The 20,526-nt window shown below is 42.4% G+C and overlaps 2 protein-coding genes across 3 annotated transcripts in view; one reads left to right on the top strand and one right to left on the bottom strand.

Annotated features, from left to right (window-relative positions):
- Positions 1–2,175: 2,175 nt before the first annotated feature.
- Positions 2,176–20,526, bottom strand: part of LOC117937525 (tumor necrosis factor ligand superfamily member 10-like) — a 21,865-nt gene continuing 3,514 nt past the window's right edge. Inside the window, exons 3-8 of one of the 2 annotated variants that reach the window (XR_004655173.1) lie at positions 18,614–18,659; positions 18,305–18,421; positions 17,230–17,474; positions 15,897–16,305; positions 5,231–5,235; positions 2,176–2,185 (exon numbers count right to left, since the gene is read on the bottom strand). Coding sequence is in view for 1 of the 2 variants with exons in the window: in XM_034861549.1 (XP_034717440.1) it covers positions 16,096–16,305; positions 17,230–17,474; positions 18,305–18,421; positions 18,614–18,659 (618 nt within the window). In the remaining variant the exon portion in view is untranslated. Of the gene's footprint in view, positions 2,186–5,230; positions 5,236–15,802; positions 16,306–17,229; positions 17,475–18,304; positions 18,422–18,613; positions 18,660–20,526 lie in introns of those variants that run through there. The other variant, XM_034861549.1, reaches the window with a different exon arrangement.
- msl2b (MSL complex subunit 2b) lies at positions 4,410–12,074 on the top strand. The gene is made up of 3 exons (XM_034861547.1): positions 4,410–5,818; positions 7,427–8,790; positions 10,287–12,074. The coding sequence occupies exons 1-3, from the start codon at positions 5,677–5,679 to the stop codon at positions 10,581–10,583; spliced, it is 1,803 nt and encodes a 600-aa protein (XP_034717438.1). The 5' UTR covers positions 4,410–5,676; the 3' UTR covers positions 10,584–12,074.

Raw genomic sequence — 20,526 nt, 5'->3', positions numbered from 1 at the left:
CACATGCACTTGTGTACTTTGTCTTTTAGTTTCAATCATGGTTAATATTCAAAAACAATATATTTAGACAATAAAATTACAAAGTGAACACCACAGCTCTCTAAAAAATGTTCATAGTGACTTAAACCGACACACACACACACACATTGCCATTTACTGCTTTGTAATTTGTTTGTTGAAAAGGGGTTTAACTTAACAAATTTAAAGGCAGTTTAACACGTGACACAGATTTTCCTGTGGCTTTACAACGGTCCTGTCGGATAGGGAAGTCAAGGATTAAGTCATGGATATTTTCGGTGTCAGTAGCAGAAAAAGATTTACAGAACATCATACACACGTGAGAGCTTCCCAGTTCAACCTGTTCCTGCTGCTGGCCCCTGATATAACTAAAACACTTGGATGTAAAGTTCCTCCTCGAAAATGCATTTTGCATTCACTATCCCCACCAACATTTACCCATTTGATCTGGAATGTTGTTCCCAAATACTTAAACATGTTTGTTACTAATCATTCACTGAATTGCATACTAATAGTAATAGATTTTTGCCTCTCATGCAACCAAATGCAGGACACTTTATTGCAAAAAACAAGCTTAAAGCTATGTTAATGCATGTTGTATTTCATCCAGTGTTTTATTTTATGAAGACAGTGACAAAGGAGGGAAGTCGGTGGAAGGTTTTGAGTGAAGATACAGCTGTTTATCATCCGCATCGGATTATAAACTTCATTTAAAATTGTAAGCAAGATCTCAAGGTTTTTAGATACTGCTTCATACTTAAAGTGTGAAGCTTACACCATAATGGGCAAGACATGGCAATACATTATGATGAAATAGTACAGCAGAGTAAATGTGTATGTACATGACTTTGGGTTTATATTGCAGTTTGCTTTTAAACCTAGAAATTAAAAGGGCATATCCACATTTTTAGGATTTAAAAGTGAACACGTGGCTCTGATGTATACATTTGATGCTTTGAGTAATCCAAACATATTCAATTAACTATTTTCCTTGCTCAATGCTCATCATCTAAACATCAAGACAAACACATCTAAAGGACGTAGGTGCATGAAGATGAAAAAAGATCTTCAAAATGTCAAATTTCTACAATATTTGATGAAAAACTTGTTTATTCCAAGTCCACAAGCTGCGTAATACCACATCTACTACTGTGTAACTTCTTACTGCTTAGTCATACAATCTATTACACAATTATTTTCCAATTAACTCATTACCTAATAACATTATTTCAGTGGAAAGATCATTATCACAGCTTAGGTTTACTTGGTATTGTATGTGAGCAAGAAAAAGGGAATCACCCAAACTTACGAGTCTTTTAGAGAAGACACAATAGGAATAACTCACACAGACTCACAAACCAGCTATATTTAAACATGTGCTCTTACCAAAAATAAGCTAAAAAAACTGTCATAATGGCATGAGACACTGCTGAGAACCCTAAAAGAGGAATTACTCACATACATGGAATGTGTGTGTGTGTGTGAGACCAAGTAGTTTCTTTCAAGGGTCCACTTCCTGAGCTTTCAACCACCTCTCATTTGAATGTTGGCTATTACAGTGGATTCAAATTTTGTGCGTGGTTTTCTGCAAGATGTTCTACGATTGTTAGAAGCATTACAGAAACTAAAAAGCAAAATTACGGTATTAAAATACATGTTTGTGTACTGTAGTAGATTTAACATTTGTGTGCTGCTATGAGCTTAGAAAAGTCACCAAAGATACATCACATTATCTTAAACAATGATCTTAACTCGCATTACTTTAGTTTGTATTCAAGAACCCATTCAGGTCTGTAAAGGTTGGCTGTAATAAACATGACATCACTCTTAAAATAAACAATTGAAGTTGTGCACTGACTTTAATTAGAAAAATCATCAAGAGCCTGGATTTTTTGGAGTGCAGGCATTCCCTTGTTATGTCCTTTAATTAGGTTTGATTATTTAACGGAGTAGCTTCATAGACTTAACTGTGAATACATGAAACAAAATTAGTATTAACTTTTGAAAAATTCAATTTTCATTGAAAGTGGGGCTGCAACTAACTATTAATTAGCTGATTATTTTCTTAAACAATCGCAAATTTTCCAAGACCACGGTGATGACTCACGCTCTAAACCCTAAAGATATTCAATTTCCTGTAATTTATGACAAAGAGAAGCAGCAAATCCTTAAATTTAAGAAGCTGAAGCCTGAAGACAGTCGCCACTATTGCTGAGAACTGACTGAAAAGATTTCTTCATTACAATAATAGTTGGCGTATAATTGCTTCTGTCAATTGAGTAAATAAACAATTGACAAATCATAGGATCTCTAATTATTTGAACAATTATAGTAGATAACGTGAGGTTAAGTTATGCAGGTCTCTGCTGGTCTGTGGCCTCGAGTCTCCGTGTGTGTGAACAGAGTAACGCAACACAAAGAGGAAGAGGAGGGCGAGGCAGGCGCATTGATAGTATCTTTGTGTTTGCATCATAAAAGTGTGTCAACTTTCCTGTCGGTATGTCTTTGCAAGGGTGTTGGTTTGTAGCTATTTTCACAGATAATGAGTTCTCTCTTCCTCTTTCCCCTCCTTTGTTCTCACTGCACCTCACAGCGTCTTCCTCTTGGAACTGCACCACGTTTCAAACACATGCTAACACACAGTAGTAAACAAGGTAACGTCCTCCGTTGTATTTCTGGAAATTTGGGGGTTTACACACATACTGTATGTATCAAACATGTTGGGTTTTTTAAGGCAGATTCAAAATAATACACAGTTTTTTAGGCATAGAAGTCATTTAAAATTAAAGGAATTTTGTATTCCACCCACTAAAATTACAAAATAGCTTTTTTTTTCCTCAGCACCGGCTCATTAATTGTTTTTCTGCCGTTACACAAACATTTCAAAATAAAAGCAAAAATGCTTACTTCCTCCATAACGTCCCTACCTGTAGTGCACCAGCGTCTGTCATTGTTATTGTTCTTTTGTGCATGCGGATCAGTTCAAAACCGCAAACAGTTCACACTGGAATCTGATATAGGCAACACCTTAAAAGGTCATGTGAACAGCCCAAAAAAAAATCAGTATTAAGCATTAAGACTTGCGGTGTGAACGCAAGCCTTATTGAATAAATACCTGCTTTAGATGGTTGTTTTTTACCAGTCTGGTGTGAAAGACTTGTGAAACGATCGTAACTGTTGTGCAGTTGTGAGAGTAACCGATAGATTCAATATTTTCTCCTCATGTTTGAGAGGGAAGCTCAAAATGTAGGCCTCATGACTCGTAAACATTTACCATTGTGTAACGCTAACCAGTGTGAAATAGAATTAGACTAGAAGAGAATGCCTTTATTGTCATTATACACAAGTACACGGTACGTGTGCAACGAGATTAAAGCAATCGCTTTTACAGCGTTGACACAAAAAATATAAGAAAACAATATAAAATATCAAAATTCAAAGATATAAAGTCAAAGATATAAAGTATAGGTTGTGCAGAGAAAAAAAGAGGGGCGGAGAGCAACTGTATACATATACAAATGATATATATATATATATATTATATACATATATAAATTAGCTTTGAATACACATTGTGTGAATTAAACTTTGAACTGTATCTGACACGGCGTAAGTCATTATTTCAGTAAGAACAATGACTTACACAATATATTACTATTAGTCAGAAATGTGTGTGAGCTAGTGTTTCTTAATGGAAAGTCATTGTGAAACAGCCTCCTGCCCTCTGGGGGTAGGTGTAGAAACCCCAGTGCCGCTCCCCCACACTAGACACCAGATTCACCCACCCGGCGTTCAGGAGACGGAACTCGCTCCGTCATCAAAACGCTCGTTGCATTCTTGTGTTTTTAGGTTTGTGATGTTGTTGCCTGTTTATTGTTTTAGTGTTGAGCACTTTTCTTTTTTTTACTCTTGTGATAGGTCTTATCTGTTGGGCATTTTTTCTTCTTCACTGCGAAGATGGTGAGAAACAAACTTTTGATTCCTTTGCATGGCTAGTATATGTAAATAAATTCAAAATAAAGCTGACTTGACTTGATAAAGTATTAAGTATACGTATTTTCTCCCTTTGATTGTTTCTTCTCTGATAAACAGCTCTAAGGGATCGCAATTTAACATGAGTGTTTTTTTAAAGCACCCATTAAAAACTAATCAATTATCTTATACATTAGATATTTTAAAATACAGCTAATTATTTGACTGACTAACACAGTTAATAACAAAACACACAGGATGTAGACATTAGTGTTAGAGTTAAATTTTATATTTTAAAATAAAGGTAAATACATCTCTGACTTAAAAGTAAAACATTTCCATTTCATCGATATCTATAGGAATGGATCTCAATACAATTGCTTTTAAATTAACCGCTTTGAGTGTGTTCTCGCGAGATCTGAGAAACAGCGCCCCCTTGTTTGTGTGTGTGGAAAAGCGACAGGAGGTAATGAGGAATACTGCGCGGCTAACGATAGCAAGACACACAAATAAGGATTTAATTCACTTTCTTTCTTCACTGACACTCCGGGAGTGCACCAAAAGCTGCAGGAGCACACACTATCGGCTAAACCCTCGGTTTTCCTGCTACATTCCCACCGAGACGAGAACGAGAGACTCCCGCTAATCCGAGAAGAGGGGAAGCGGCCTGCTTTTGTAGCCGGCTTCTCGGTGCAGCTCAGGCGGCTAGCACGTTCACCAGAGCCCGGTGCTTCCCGTGGTTTGTTTCGTCTATACACCCACAAAAGCATCGGAGCTGTGAAATTATTTTTGGTTTGATAACCACAACCTCTCCATCGCCTGTTCCCTCCATATCGGCGCCCTGGTCTCGGGATTTGTCCCCCAAGAGGACCATTTGATGCCGGGGCGGCCTGTCTTGTTTTCGAGCCGCCTTGAATCTCCTCGAACAATAACACAACCATAACGAGCCTGCTGGGGCTGCACTGCCCAGCCAAAACGGAGCCACGGAAGTCTCTGTCTGAGATACTAAATGCATTGTGTTGCACCAGCTTTGGACCGCGGTGAAGACCCGGGACGAGTGTGCATGTGGACTATGGATTTATCGAGGAGAAACCACTGCGAACCGGAGCACTTTGTCACGAAAGTCCCCGTTTGAATTATTTGGGAGTTGTTGCTGCTTGCTAACCAAGCTGCAAGAAACGTTATAAAAAAAAAAAGGCCACTGACGGAAGAATGGGCGCAGGACTATGCTCTGTGTAACCATAACTCACGGACTGTATGGAAACCAGCCGAACCGACTTGGATGAACCGATTGTTTATATATGCATGCCCGGCCTGCTTGCGCGTGCACTTGTAATCTTCCCAAAAGCAGCAGTGCTCTCAGAGCTGGGACATCACACCGAGGATGGATTGGATGTGATTTGGGATGAGTAACCTCGATTGCGCCCTGCGCAGACTGCTCTATATGTGGGATTTATCGACGGGGAACTGAAGCCCTTAAACCCCCCTATGCTCTCTGCAAAGCCACCAGACTCCATTGACAAAACCAGTGATTTTAAGCGGACAGATAACGGCACTTCCTCGTCTACCGTGGCCTCGATCGGTTAGTTTGTCTGTGTTGTCGCGTGGATTTGGTGTTTTATCGCATTAATACATCGAAACGGACCGGACCGGACCGGACTGGAGCCCCGGGCTCAGGCTGCTGAGATGAACCCGGTGAATGCGACTTCTCTATACGTGTCCGCGAGCCGTTCGGTGCTGCAGTGCGACCCCCGAGACCCCCGGGCCGTCGCGGAGCTTTGCAAGCTGCTACCGTTTTTCCGCCAGTCCCTGTCCTGCTTGGTCTGCAGTAAGTGTGTGCGGATATATATATATATATTTTTTATGTTTTTTTGTGATAATATACTTCAGTAAAGGAGTGTTTTGGAAGAGGTTTTCGGTAACGTGCTGTGTTGTCAGCTGTGGGAGCAAACCTTTAAATAACGTTGCTTTCAAGGACAGTCAGAAATATCGGAATCGGCGGCACTACAAACGGGAAGTAAACAAGAACTTAAATATTTACATTTTAAAGGGCTATAGCCGATTGCACATTTTTCTTTACTGCATTTATGTTGTAACCATAGTTATTAAGCACTTTATCTATTACTCACCTTCCAAAATGTATTGTTTAATAAATGTATTTATTTTTTATGCATTGCATTATTTCAATATAGTCTAAAAAAACAACTTTAAAATATTTGGCACAATTATAGATGATCAGTCCAATATCCATATAAATAGTGACATTAAGAAATAAACAGAATGGACATAAAACCCTAAAGGATTGGTTTTGAGAAGTGGCTTAAAATATGATTAATACTTCTCTATGTTTATTCATAAATTAAAGATATGTACACTTCCTTCACCCCTGTTCAGAAATGACTTGTAGTAAAAACTAAGATTCGTGGCAGACTCGCTTAAATAAATATCGAGGCGTGTTTATGAAATTTGAAAGTGTCTTTTCCGAAGCGCAATGAACGCATCATCATTCTCAGCTACACCCATTATGACACACCCCCCTCTGTGTGCTATTTGGCAGCATCGGGGCGTTTTTGTTGAATAACACTGGATATTATGCAGGGGAGGGATATTTTCCCCATCCCTAAATACACAACTACACGTCAGATCTAAGTGGTTTTCAAAATAAAAGCAGGCTGTAATTCAAGCAAGGGAGCGTTTCTGCTGTTAGTCTGCTTGTGTCAGGTTGTAAATAAACCTTAGATTTTATTTTGTTGGTATATTTAATGCATGCTTTTCACTGCTCATACATAATGCAGCAACTATTCCTTAACCACTTTTGAGTGGTTATACAGGGAATATCTCCTGGGGTAAAGGAGATATTTGTGTTGCTTTGATCCCAAAGTATTGAGAAAAGCATCTTTTATTCCACTCAAATAATCTCATCCGCTGTGTAACTCAATCAATATGAAAGCCGTCAATACGTTAGTTATGTGGGAATTCTCAGACAGGCAGTGCAGAGTGTGTAAGGTTGGTTGTTTCTCATGAATGGACCTTCATCCTTTTTCCCCCCCCTATCTGCAGCTGCACTACCTAGCGACCAGCGTTGCTAAGGAAGCTCCTCTCAAAGAGCGGTTGTCATCCAGTCTGGCAAGTTGCCAGGCACCGCTCAGGTTTACAAATACACATCAGGATAGGAAGCTGTCAAACACAGTAAACGAGGAAGCAGTTGTTTATAAATCAGTAACATTAATCATAATTAATCAGATGATGGTTTTGTGTTTACATTTACATCATTAAGTGCCATATTTGCTGGTTAGATCAGTGTTGCCTTAGCTGCATTGCCCTATCAGGTTTATGTGAAAGTCCGGATTAATCATCCGTGTGAGCAGTTCTGCATTGTTCCTGTGACGTGTGTACTGTACTGATTTCTAAATTAGCATTTTCTCCTTTTCTTCAGGCAACCTGCTGCAGGACCCCATCGCTCCCACCGACTCATCCTGTCAGCATTATGTCTGTCGAGGCTGTAGGGGTCAGAGGATGCAGCTGAAGCCGTCCTGTAGTTGGTGTAAGGACTATTCCCGCTTTGAGGAAAACAGGCAGCTCTCCTTGCTTGTCCACTGTTACAGGAAGCTCTGTCTCTACATCACGCAGTCGCCGCTTGCTCCGCACATAGCCAGCGCCGCCAGCGACTCGCCGGACCTCCAGGCCATCCTCAACGAGGGCCTCAGGTTGGCGGAGACTGAGCCAGAAGCCGAGGACGTCTCAGATTCGGCCGGCCTGTCACAGACGGCCTCCGACGACGGGGTCCAGCCTGGCGAAGCTCTACCTACCAAGGAGCTCAAGGTGGAGGAGCCGAGCCCCGTCGGTGTGAACGGGCTGCACGATTGTAACGGTCTGCTCAGTTCAGATTCTCTGCAGTCCATCACCATAGAAACAGGTGGAGGTGTTGCGAAGCAGGAGAGCTTTTCGGAGGAGATCCCAGTCTGCATGAGCCTCACGGGGGAGGCGGGGCTCTGTGACATCAGCACTTTGGGAGATGACCTGAAACACGGCGGGGGGCCGTTGTTGTTGAGTGTCGAGGAGGTACTCAGGTCTCTGGAGACGGACACTGACCCTGATCCCTCCCCCCAGCAGGACTGCCCCACCTCTAAACCACAGTCCAGCCTCAACGGGCCTCACTGTCCTGGCTCTGACTCCTCCCACTTCATCCCCTCCCTCCCCCAAGGAAACAGCCCTCGGCCCCTCCAACCTCACCCGCAGCCCTCACTGCAGCCTCCTCCTCAGCCCTCCACAGTCACCCCCCATGTTGCCCCTCGGTACCACCGTAAGCGCTCCCGCTCAGAAAGCGACAGCGAGAAGGTGCAGCCCCTCTCCATCTCCAGCCTTTTACGCAGGTCTCCCCTCGGTGCCAAGAGCTCCCCCCATCACCCTAACCCCGGTACCACCACCAACCAGGAGCCTAAGTTCCCTGCAGCCACGTCCCACCCACACCTGGCGCCAGTGCCAAACGGTGGTCCCCCCAAAGTGGGCAAGACTGTGCTCATCACCAACAAGGGGCTGAAGAAGACTGTGGAGCACCACGGGGGCCCAAAGAAGGCTTACACCAAAGCCAGGCAAGGGACCCCCAAGCCGCGCACACAACCCCGTGACAGAGTGCCCCCACACCCCCACGCTCACCCCCTGACACACCCACCCAGCCCCTCAAAGCCACTGTATAAAAAACCTGTAGAGAAAAAGGGCTGCAAGTGTGGTCGGGCCACCCAGAACCCCTCTGTGTTGACCTGTAGGGGGCAACGCTGCCCCTGCTACTCCAACCGCAAGGTGAGAACAATGCTGACGCTGCGCCCAGCCCCCTTTCTAATTAAACAAACCCATCCCATTGTGGGCTGTGTTAGTGATGCTGCTGCCACAGCCAGAACCACCAATGTTTGGAAATCTATCTCTCTTAATAACATCATATATATTAACCTGGGGGCTCATCACAGTTAACTGATTGCTTGTGTTTGTTTTTATTGCACTGTAGTTAAATTTTACCTAATTTAATTTGCCTCAGTGGGAGTCATGCCAGGGGGTGAATTATTGTGGACACAGTCATAAAGAGAGAAGTCAGACCTCTATTTAGTAGTCTGGCTATCACCAGAACAAGCCCAACTCAATAGATTTGAGATTGAGTGTTGGTCTGGGGAGTCTGCTCTGTATTTTCTGTAATGCACAATAGGAACAACCAACGGGCGTAGTTCAAATTGCTCTCAACGCAACTGGACAGTCCTTCAACCAATCAGACCAATGATCCGGGTGACGTAGAAGTGACAGCAGGTTGTTGCTCTTTGGTAGCGTTGGGTGGTCGCTATGTTGAATGCAAACAAGGAGCTGCTTGGTCGCTTCTCTATCGTCATTGTGTTAAACCCGCCAATAGCGTGCCAGTTTGTGATTGGTTCTCGCAAAATTGTGAACTGAAGCAGGAGTATTAAACGTGCAGGTTTCCTGACCGAGCTGCAGGAAGAAATCAAATTTGTCGGCAGAGTGGGCGGGGTTTACTATTTACAACCACAGCACTCTTTTCATGGCAACCTAACACACACACACACACACACACACACACACACCCTTTCCAGCTAAGAATGACACAAGGAATAACTATCATTTGGATATATTTGAATGATCTTACAAAATATATGAATATGCATTTTCTTAGCAAACAGTAAAGCAATAAGCTGTACAGGCCTGTATGAAATATTCTGAAAAAATACATATTTACTGGCTTGTTTGAGCTAGACTACTTTGCAGTTTTGCGGCTAAATATTTAAATAAAACCTGCAGTAATGCCTTGTTTTATGTGGTGAAAGTAGTTTAAAAGGTCAATGAACAAGGCCCGTCTGGACACCGCTGCAGCTTATGATAAATGTATTATGAATAAACAAAATTATTGTATCGCAGTATCGTTTTCATAGCTAGACTACACAGACAAGTTACACAAGTTCAAAAGTGTGTCTTAGTGAAACACACTTTTTGGTGTTTTGGTGTCATTTTAACTTTCCTTTGACAAAATGATTTGAACTCAAGGACCGCAATCCTTAAAACGGCAATCACACGATCCTTATCAGCAGATGTTTACTGATTGTTCACAGGACGGCAGAGGTTTTAAACTTAATTATGAGCAGCTTTTCTGTTTCATATTGGTTTAATTGAATTTGACGGTTCATTTTTTTTAATGATAAAACCTTTTTTGTTGCAGGACAGCCTCTGGGGGAACTGTTATGTTGTCATTATTTGTTCCATCATATTGTTATGTTATTAATTATGGTTGTTTTTCTTAGGCGTGTCTGGACTGTATCTGCCGCGGCTGCCAGAACTCCTACATGGCCAACGGAGAGAAGAAGCTGGAGGCCTTCGCCGTGCCAGAGAAAGCTCTGGAACAGACTCGGCTCACGCTCGGCATCAACCTCACCAGTATCACCGCGGCGGCCCTCCGTAGCCCGGCCACCAGCTCCCCCAACACCGTCCTCAACGTCACCACGGCCACAGGGGCACCCGTCACAGCCACCTTCTTATCGGGGGCGGGGCACGACAACAGGGGCTTCGACGATTCACTGGAGATGCGGTTTGACTGCTGAGGTCTCGTCTCCACTCTGGTCAGTCGTTGCGCACATTCCCCGCCCGCCAGCTGGGCGTCATCCAGCTCGGCGTGCCAGGGCGACCTGCGGTGTCGGAGCCAGAACAAGGCAGCTACAGTGACAGGCGATAGCGAGGGTCACCGGCGGAAGCTGGGGGAGCTGCCCTCCGTCCATCGCCCGGAACTGCACCATGCTTGTGGTCTTGCATACAGATACAGTGTGGAAGAGGAGGAGAAAGAGGCGATGTAGCGTTACTGTATGTGCAGAGATTTCCTTTCAGTGGGGGATAGTTTTTCGGGGGGTTTTCTTCTCTACTATGGGTAAAGTGTAGAGCATGTTGTGTAGCTAAGTTGGGAGTGTTGATTGCGTGCGTGCGTGTGTGTGTGCGTGTGTGGATGAACCTTAGCAGGAACGAAGAGATCATCATCAGAGACTGGTGTAATTTATATAAAAGAAAGAACTTTTTGTACATGGACGTATCAGTTTCCATTAAAGAAGACATTTTATGATATATTTTATAAGTTACATTAAAGACCAATGGAAGATGGTGCAGGGGCAGACCTGCAGTCAACCAGGAGGTTTTCACAGGTTAATAGGTAGATTGTATTTTGTGAGTTCTCCTCTCGACCTCTAGATAAAAAAACAAAGACCCATGAAGAAGAAGAAGAAGAAGAACACAACCTGAAGATAACCGCTATAAGTTAAAAAAACATCTACCACGATAACATTTTTGATATCTTACGCTGTAAGAAGCGGGGAGTGATTTTAACACCACCAGCCAAATGTAAGTTTCAGTTTTGTCTGTTGAATGTTTATACTCTGTGAGCCACTGTCAGACACCCAAACATTGTTCTAAGATGTTATTTTATACTAAAAAAAAAAAGTATATAAAACTGATAACATGTTGAATTTTGAAGTGAACCAACCATTGTGGCTGGTGGAGGACAAAACTTGTGTCCCTTGTTGTGTCGAGGATGCGCGTTAACCTGTTTAATCATTTGTGTGTTCTTGTATTAAGCACTTTTTCACTTTTCTACACTGGCCACACAGTTTAAAACCATATTTCTGATCTGTTCTCTCTTGCGTTTAAAACTCTGGTTGATTGCAGGCCCTGCACATTTTTTTTGTCACAAGTTTTTGGTTTCTGGAAGCTACACACATGCTGCTAAATACCACAAAGGACACTAGAAGGAGAGCACACCTGTTTTCCTTGTCTTTTGTTCTGTTTTTTTGTGTTTAATAAGTTGCGTTGACAGCATTTGCAGTATTTATTGGACGTCTGCTAACGTAGGTCACGGGTCGGGCGTCGGTTTCGCCCACTCTGCCTGTCGAGTGTCGATCCAGTCTGGACTGTTTCTGTCTCGCTTGAGTTGCTGTCTCCTTCTTAGTGTTAGTCTCCAAACATTTTGTTTGTTATCCATCGGGGGCATTTAAATACCTGTAATATAACTGTAACATATTTCCACAAAAAAGAAAGAAATCAAAAACTTACAAAAGTCTTGTGTGATTATTTGTGTCCCTCCTGCTGCAGTCTGAAGCCTCGTCTGCAGCGCTGGTTGTGCCTGCTCGGCTTCAGATAAACACTAGAGGGCATGTTGCATGTTTTAATTCAGTACGCACCAGCAGTCGGCAGAACAGTCTTAAAAATGTTTGTTTTAAAGCTTTTCAGACCAAGAAAGAAACTGACTGATCTCCAGCCTTTTGTTATCTGAATTTTAACAAGCCAGCTTTTTACTGACAGATGTCCCCATGCTTTGACATCCTGATTTCACAAAAATATGTTGCACAACTCTTAAATCCTGCTTTATAGACCTTTTTCACGGCAGACATGTTGACATGTCGTAGTGGGAAATGAACAGGTGTGATCAAAACCCATTAACGACGGATGGCTGCATCCACTTAGAAGAGGCCCTGCTGTTGTGCATGCTGACTCACTGAAATAGCTCCCTGGGACACTTGACGGAGTTGAGCCATCGTTAAGGTTATCACTTTCAGCTGTGCTGTTCCTACTACGACCAATCAAAACGTCTGCTGTGAGAAAGGTCCTTTCAGCAGCTGTTTTCCTGCGTTCATCAGCGTGTTTGAGGTCGTTTAGGGTTTCCTTTCATGCAATGTATTAACCATCGACGCTGATTATACAAACACTTTTTTTTTATGTAAAAGTTTTTACAAAATAATATAACTTGGTGGATACAGAAATGTGGTAGAATTTTTATATATATATACACTGTATATGAGCATACTGTAACTACAAATACTAACCAAGTATCCACTTGAAGTAATACTGTGTTTTGTGCGTGACTGATCCACAGACTGGAAATTAGAAAGCTGGAAACAACCTCACATACCCCGATGAATTCAAGATTTTTGGTGAAGTCAAAGGTTTGAACCTCTTGCAGTGTCTTTATTTCACATATTTACAGACAAAACCACCTGCTTATTTACATTCACATTTAGTTTTGATCGCTCTGGCAAACAGTACAAATTTAGTGTCATTGTCTACAACCTGACCAGAGTACAGTTTCTCTTGTTGTTTTGATGCCTTTCAGGTGTTTGAGGTCCAGCTGACGTAGAAGACTGACTGCAGGTGGATGTTCCCAGTTTTTCCATAAGGTATTCTGTGTCTCAGGTTATTGTTTCACAAGCTAAAATGTGGACGGCTCTTTTAACATCCACCTCACAGTTAGTCAACTCAAAACCACTGATTTAAAGTCTGTACATTCATTTTAAGAAGCACAAATGAGTCCTTGTTCATTTCAACTTTAAACTACCATTTTACTTCATGTTTGGTCCTGGAGTATAGATTTGTCTCTGCAATTATTTTGTGATTACCAACATTTGAAAAAAGCAAAAAAGTCTATACAAAAAGAAGAGTTTAAAAAGGTCTTGTAATGTCATATTTACATAAGTGCTACATTGAACGCTGCTTTCAAGGAGAACTTTATTGGAAGTGAGACTAGAGTGTGATGAATCAGTGAATTTAATTGAGGGCTTATTCTCACTCTTGCCATTAGTGGTTTGACACTTGATGTCTTCTGGAGCTTTCAGCCACATCTCATGGCTTTCATTTGCCATTGACGCTTGCTCAGATCTGAAACTGAACTAACCCGTTTAAAACACCAAAATTAAACAATAAAACATATATAAACTAACCGATGGAGGCAGCGGTACAGAAGTCACTCCCGTGTTCTGAGAGGTTAAATGAGTCAAAGGAGCCTGGTGGCTTTGAAGAAAGCAGAGATAACGGCTTATCTGACGGCAAGGTAAAGAGTTTTCTAAATATAGATTTCTTTTAGGTTCCCCCCCCCGTCCACAGCAGGACATGCTTATTGTCCGTGTCGGTACTCCTGTCGGCTTCTCCCAACTGTCTACACTGGCTATGGAGAAGTAGCTCATACAAACACACTTGAAAAGATCCAATAGATGCCTTGTTAAATGGACATTTAAACATCTACATTTCCTTGAAAACTGGACTCAGCTGAGAAACTTGTTTGATATAATGTAAAGAGATTGTTTGTGAATAAGAGTTACTTCATCTACGACCTCGAGTAAAATAAGAGCCATCAACGGTTAACATCATCTCATGTCAGGAGATGGATGTAACCATCCTCAGTGTCCTCTTATGTTCCCCACCTCAGAACAGCCGAGCTATCCCTTTAAGTTAAGAACGTTTAATCCAACTATTTCCTGAATGAAGCTTCAAGCTCAACCAGTTATATTCACTGATTCATCCAGCTCTCCTTTAGTCACATATAAAAGATCATTTTGGTTTACGTGCAGGATTTGCGGCACTGTTCATCACAACCGGTGTAAGACATTTAAAAATAATCAAAATCTCACATTTCTGCTGTTTGGTTCTGCTGATGTGGCCTGATTGTTTTCCAGGTCTGCAGCTTATCCAACATGACAAGAAAGCCGGAGAATACCAACCGCTTGGGAAGCTTTCAATGCACCATTTGGAGAACGATGAAGATGAAGGAGCCAACAGCACAGCGAGAGACTGGGCTGCTGCTGCCAACAAAATCAAATCCAAAAGACTGATTTGTGAGGAGCAGTTTTTTTAAATGAGTTAAAACTCGTGAAGGAAAAGGTGGCAGTTTTACCTCTTTAAATCTTTGCAACATAGCTGTCAGCTGTCTGAAAGGCTTGTAATGTTACCCATGATCGGTAAATGGTCTCAGAAGTTCGTCATCTGGCTGAGAGAAAATTAAGATGAAGAGTTCATTGAGAGGTACAGACCCAGAAAAAAACAAAAATAACGCACAATATTTACATCTATACACAAACACGCATCCAGGGACTCAGATCATCGCTGATGTCCAGCTGATAAGACTAAATTCTTAGAGGCAGACTCCAGTTTTCAGGAATTTTCTTTCTATAATGGGGAAAGAACAATTCTCCCTGTGCAGAATCTGCGATCTGTTAAAGACGGGTTCATGATGGTTGAGTTCTGAGGCAATTATGCAAAGTTCTTTGTAATTAAACCAAAACTTAAAATTTGAAAATGCAGTCTAGCTTTGGTAGATCATCACTAGATATTCCACACTGTAGGGAAACCGAAATCTGTGTTTCTGTATTTGTTTATTTTTTTCTAATGTTAAATGTTTGATGTATGCTGGGGTGGGGGTGGGGGTGGAGATGGACTACCCAGGGCCCTCATGTGAGGAGGGCCCAAAAGTAAACTAGAATGAACAGCTGTGGATGCAGAGAGGGGCCTTTAGAAAATGCCTTTCTACAGGGCCCAGAATGTATGCACCATTTATCAAAGCAAATTCCACATAGGTGTAACCTACTGTGGCAAATTCTGTTCTGATTATCATCATCATCAAGTAAATTATTTGGAAACCCATTAATCCATATTGAACTCCAACATAGCTTGATAGTCGCTAGAACTTAAGGTTATTTTGCATTTTCTGCACATAGGCTAACTGCTTTAAGGATTCCCTGTTGAAAAAAGCCAGAAAAAATCCCATGAACAGGACAGGCAAGGAAAAGGGCGAGAATACACCCGGGAAAATCACATCTTAATTCAACCTGGTTGTGCAGAATGTCGTCTCACAACATAGCTCACCAGAACCAAAGCATGAAACAGTCATTATAGTTTTGCATGTTTTGTCTAAGGTTTTTTTCTTAGCTGTTCAAGATCACCCAGGCAACTTAGCTGAGAAAATCTGCTGGTCTGCACACTTAAAAACGTAGAAGTCTGCCTCAAAGAAACATTCATACAACAGAAACTTTAATCTATCGAATCCAGCCCCATTTGCTTTAATACACGGATTGATTAGCTCTCACTCACAAACAGCCCCAAACCACAAGTCTCTTCTCCACCCATGAAACCAGCGTCAACATTTTGTTCGATTGGCGATCCTGAAAAACAGAAAGACCGCCATCCCTGTGACTTGCTGTTTCAGTTTTTCATCAGTAGGAGAAGTCTAGAGGTTTTACGAGAGCGAGGCCTCCATCTCAACCATTAACAGCGTGATGGTCGAGCCCGAGTCCTGCAGGTGATCGTCTAGCTGATGAGAAACGCCCCAAAGAAGCTGCTCTTCTCGTCCATGTCCACAGCAGAGGCGTTGGTCACCGTGACGAACAGGCGGTCGCCGTTGCTGAGCGGGAACAGACCGCCCTGGTGGGCCGAGTGCAGAGAAAACTGGGAGCCCCGGGACCAGCAGGAGGTTCGGCTCGTCTTCATCAGCAGGATGGGAACCGGGTAGGAGCTCACCTGGCGGGAGGGGGAAGAGGTTTGTTATGTGGTGGCTGGAGTGGGGCGTTCATGCCGCGCTGGTGGGTCAGATCAATCAGGTCCGGGGGGTGGGGGGGTGGCACAGGCCCCCCTTGATATATGATCAGTCCCCCCCCTAACCCATTGGGCTAGAGTGCTATCAATCTGAAAGTTTTTTCCATTGCATCAGAGTACTGTCACATGCTGTCCTATTCTGACAATTTTCCCAACCCTTGTGAAATGACAAAATTCTGACACTATGGAACCAGCACTTGAATAGTTTTCTTTTTAAAGATTTTTTTGTGGCATTTTAGGCCTTTTATTTCCATGGGACAGATGATGTGTAACCGGTGACCAGACACGTCCGTGTGTTTGGAGGTGGTGTGAGAGTCCCGTACAGGAAACAGCAAACAGGAAACGACGCTGCCTCTATTGCTGCCACAAGATAACACTGAACTGCCCGGGAGTTTGTGTAACAGCAAAGCACTGTCCCTGCTTCATATGACAAAGCAGAAAGTTGGATGTTTTGTTGGATGTGTGCCACGCTGTTATGCAATACACACTCACTGTCTGGATTCACATTGGTCTGATTAGTCAGACCAGCGTCTGAAGTGACTCCTCGGCTGGGAATCACCAGTCTGCCGTGCTCGGTGCAGCAAAAAGATTAAAATTTAATTTGCACACGGTCAAATGACACTCCGTGTAAACACAACTTCGCTTGTCTAACTCTGGCTAGAGACCTTTGGTTACATGCAAGTCCCCTCGCTGTCTCCCAGTGTTTCCTGTCTGTCTCTGCACAAAACAGTACACAAAACAAATATTTATTAGGTGATTCCAAAAAACTGGCAGCTGAGTCAAATCCAAGTCAAGCCCAGTAATTAAAAACACAGACACAGTGAAGTCTTACGGTGACCCCCTTCTTACCTTTTTGTAGACGTACTGTAGCAGGGGTCTGCCCCTGTCCTGCGCCTCCTCGCCGTCCTCGCCCTCCTCCTCCAGGGAGTGGGTGTGTCTGAAGTACGTCTGGGCGTAGATGTAGTAGAGGCCGGGCTGCGGCACCACCAGCTCCCCATCCACCAGCTGGACGTCCTGGAGGAAGGCCAGCCCCTTCTGCCCCTCCCACCATGAGATCTTCTGGCCCTGAACCCGACGGCCAGCGGAGACCGGAGCTGCAGAAAACAAGCAACCAGAGAAACATCACGAGCTAGAAGGTGAGGAGTTGTTCTAAAAGCCAGTTCCCACCGAGAAAAGAAACATGGTGATGATATATTAGGGTGATGATGCATACAGGCATGGTTTCATTTAAAATAAAATGCAGTGATTCAAACCAAAGTGAACGGATGCAGTGTATGTAGGACTTCTAGCCTTAGATAGTTTGCAGGCCTTGACATGAATATCGTTAAAGTTGTGACTTTTGTAGGTTACGGTTGTAACAGAGTAAGTAAAAATTGTAAAAATTGATGAAAAATTAGGACTGGATAACATTTAAAATACTCCTTGTAAGCCAAAATTATGAGCTTCTAAGTAAGAATTATGACATTTGTAAGTCACTTTAATTATAAGAGAGTAAGACGTTTAAAATGTCACGTATGCCGCATTTCCACTGCATGGTACGGCTCGCCATTTTGTTTTCCATGAGTAAAATTAGTCGATGGTACCTGGTACTTTTTTTTTAGTACCACCTAGGTCGAGGTTCTAAGTGAGCTGAGCCTATAATAAAATAAAAACAGATAAGATGTATCTTTTACTGCAAAAATATGCAGCACGTCAGTCCCTTGCAGACACTTTGACTTAGATGCGACGTTTCAGTCTGTGGGCCTTAATTAGTTAACTCAGACAGAATTAAATGGCTAAATTTAAAAAAGGCACTGTGTTCCTATACATGACACCCTTAAGCAAATTAATTCAGACTGTTGTTCCAATCAATAACTAGTTCATTTTAAATCAAACTAGATTTGTTTTGGTTTTACTTTCAGACACCACTGTGTGCAGGACTCACCTCCTCCCTCGCGCTCCAGCTGGGGCACAAAGCTGCCGGTGACATGGGCTGCGACTTTGGGGCGGGGTGAAGCCCTGTCGGCCATCACAAGCGAGGGCAGCACCCGCGACACTTCATCTAACATGGGAGAAAAGAAAGAATTAACCCTACAATTAACACACCTGTGTTAACAAATCACCGCATTCAAGTTTTTGAAAGTAATGTAAGTATTTTATCTGCACAAGTAAGTTCCCGGTCCTCTAATTTAATTTTTTTTTTAAATCTTCTACATACATAAAGTCTTAGGTCCGTGTCTTTAAGTTTTCTCACCTCTGACTGCCGACGAGATCTGCTTCTGGTAACGCTGAGACAGAGACTGCAGGGTGAGCAGCAGAAAACATTTATTAAAGCCTTAAATCAAGCAACAACAAAACACTCAATAAGAAATATATACATATTCATAACATATTAAATTTATTTTAACATCACTTACTTACACTGCATTGTTGTTTTCTTGTACTATGGCAACTGCACTTTACTTTACAAAACCTTTATTTGACGCCACTTTACTTCAGTCTACCTTCTGCTCATTGGCTGTTGTTTGCCTGTTTGTTTGTGTGTTTACTTGTTTGTTTGTTTTGCTTTTATTGTAAAAATACTTGCTGCTGTAAGAAGGGAATTCACCCGCTGCGGGATGAATAAAGTATCATCTAATATAATCTAAATGGAATAAATGTATATATCACTTTGTATTCCACAGGTGAACCCAGCAGCCTTCTGATGACTTTAACCCTGAACTTCTACTAAAACCTGGATCAGGAATCAGAAGGAGCCTTGATGTTCAGGTGGGTAACAGACCCTTCCCTGATAATTGACCCCTCTCCCTCTCCCTCTCCCTCATATCTCAACGTTCCTCCCTACAAACTGGCTCCAAACAGACATAACAACTACCAACTGTAGTGGATTCTGGCTGCGTTTCAGTTTAATAGTTTCCCGAAATGTAAACACAACATAATGGTTAAAAAACCAAATGCATTCTGAAAGCATTAGAGAAGAGAGAAATCTCTCTTGATATGTTAATTCTAATACATAACTTGTGTAGAAGGAGAATCTTTTTGTTGCCGTTCCTATTGGTTGCCAGTGGAGGTGACGAGGGTTAATGATTCCCCTTTTAAAATATTTGTACAGGTTCAGCCATAACTGAGAGGGAGGTGAAGGAAAACAACTAATTCATGAGCTCCGTCTACCTGCAGTCAGTCAGCGGGAAGCACAATTTATAACACTTCAGACCCTTCACTCTCAGAAAATGAAGTACATAATTGTACTTTTAGGGGTACAATGGCTTGTCACTGGGGCTGTACCCTCAAGGGTACAAAAACTGTACCCTTGAGGGTTGCTTGGGAACATATATGTACCTTTTGACCCTCAAAAAGGTACATATATGTTCCTTGAGGTCCAACAATGAGCCCTATGGGGTACGTTAGTATAGATTGTACTTTGGGGGACAGAAATGGACCCCTACTGTACCCTTATTTCTGACAGTGTTGTTTTCTCTTCAAGTGTGCAAGACTGCCTCTTTTTTAGAGGATGAAATTTAAAGGTCCCATGGCATGAAAAATCACTTAGAGTTTTTTTTTTTTTTACATAAATGCACTGCGTTAAATACACTGATTTTGAACAAGAACCTGCTTTATTCAGTGTTGTTATTGGTTTAAATCAGCAGGTCCATTTGTTACACCGCCGCGGTTAAAAACCTCCCGAAGGAGCAGAAACCGCATTGTAATTATCTGAATGATAAGTAAACAGCTGAGTGAAATACGTTTGAGAAGAGAGGATTGGCGAATAGTCAAAGCAGCACGCCAAATTAAAAAAAATTAAATTTGTAACTTGGTGGGAGCCTTAAATGTGCTTTCACTCTGCGCTGCGAGTTAAAAGCAGAAACTGATGTTCTGGCTCGACAGTCCTACTGATGTGTTTATATTCTGGACTAAATTTAATGAAGTAGATCGAGCGGAAAGTCCCCGCTGTTTTATTCAAGAGAGCAGCGAAGTCAATCAGAGGAGAAGGAAATAAAAACAAACAATGCGTACAAATAGAAAGAAATGTGTGCGTGCGTGTGTGTGTGTGTGAGTGAAAGAGTGAGAGCGATATCAGTAATTTTCTTTAGCTCTGGGTACTGTTTCTTTCTAATAGGAGGGATACAAATGGTGTGTGTGTGTGTGTGTGTGTGTGTGTGTGTGTGT

The sequence above is a fragment of the Etheostoma cragini genome, chromosome 22 (assembly GCF_013103735.1).
Source record: "Etheostoma cragini isolate CJK2018 chromosome 22, CSU_Ecrag_1.0, whole genome shotgun sequence".
NCBI lineage: Eukaryota > Metazoa > Chordata > Actinopteri > Perciformes > Percidae > Etheostoma > Etheostoma cragini.
Note: the sequence above shows the minus strand (reverse complement) of the source record. Positions and strands in the feature narration are given on the sequence as shown.

Bases quoted from the DNA above. Each gene is read 5' to 3' on its own strand.
- msl2b (XM_034861547.1), top strand. From the start codon at position 5,677: ATGAACCCGGTGAATGCGACTTCTCTATACGTGTCCGCGAGCCGTTCG. The intron at 5,819-7,426 runs GTAAGTGTGTGC...CCTTTTCTTCAG, and splicing joins CCTGTCCTGCTTGGTCTGCA to GCAACCTGCTGCAGGACCCC. The intron at 8,791-10,286 runs GTGAGAACAATG...TGTTTTTCTTAG, and splicing joins CCTGCTACTCCAACCGCAAG to GCGTGTCTGGACTGTATCTG.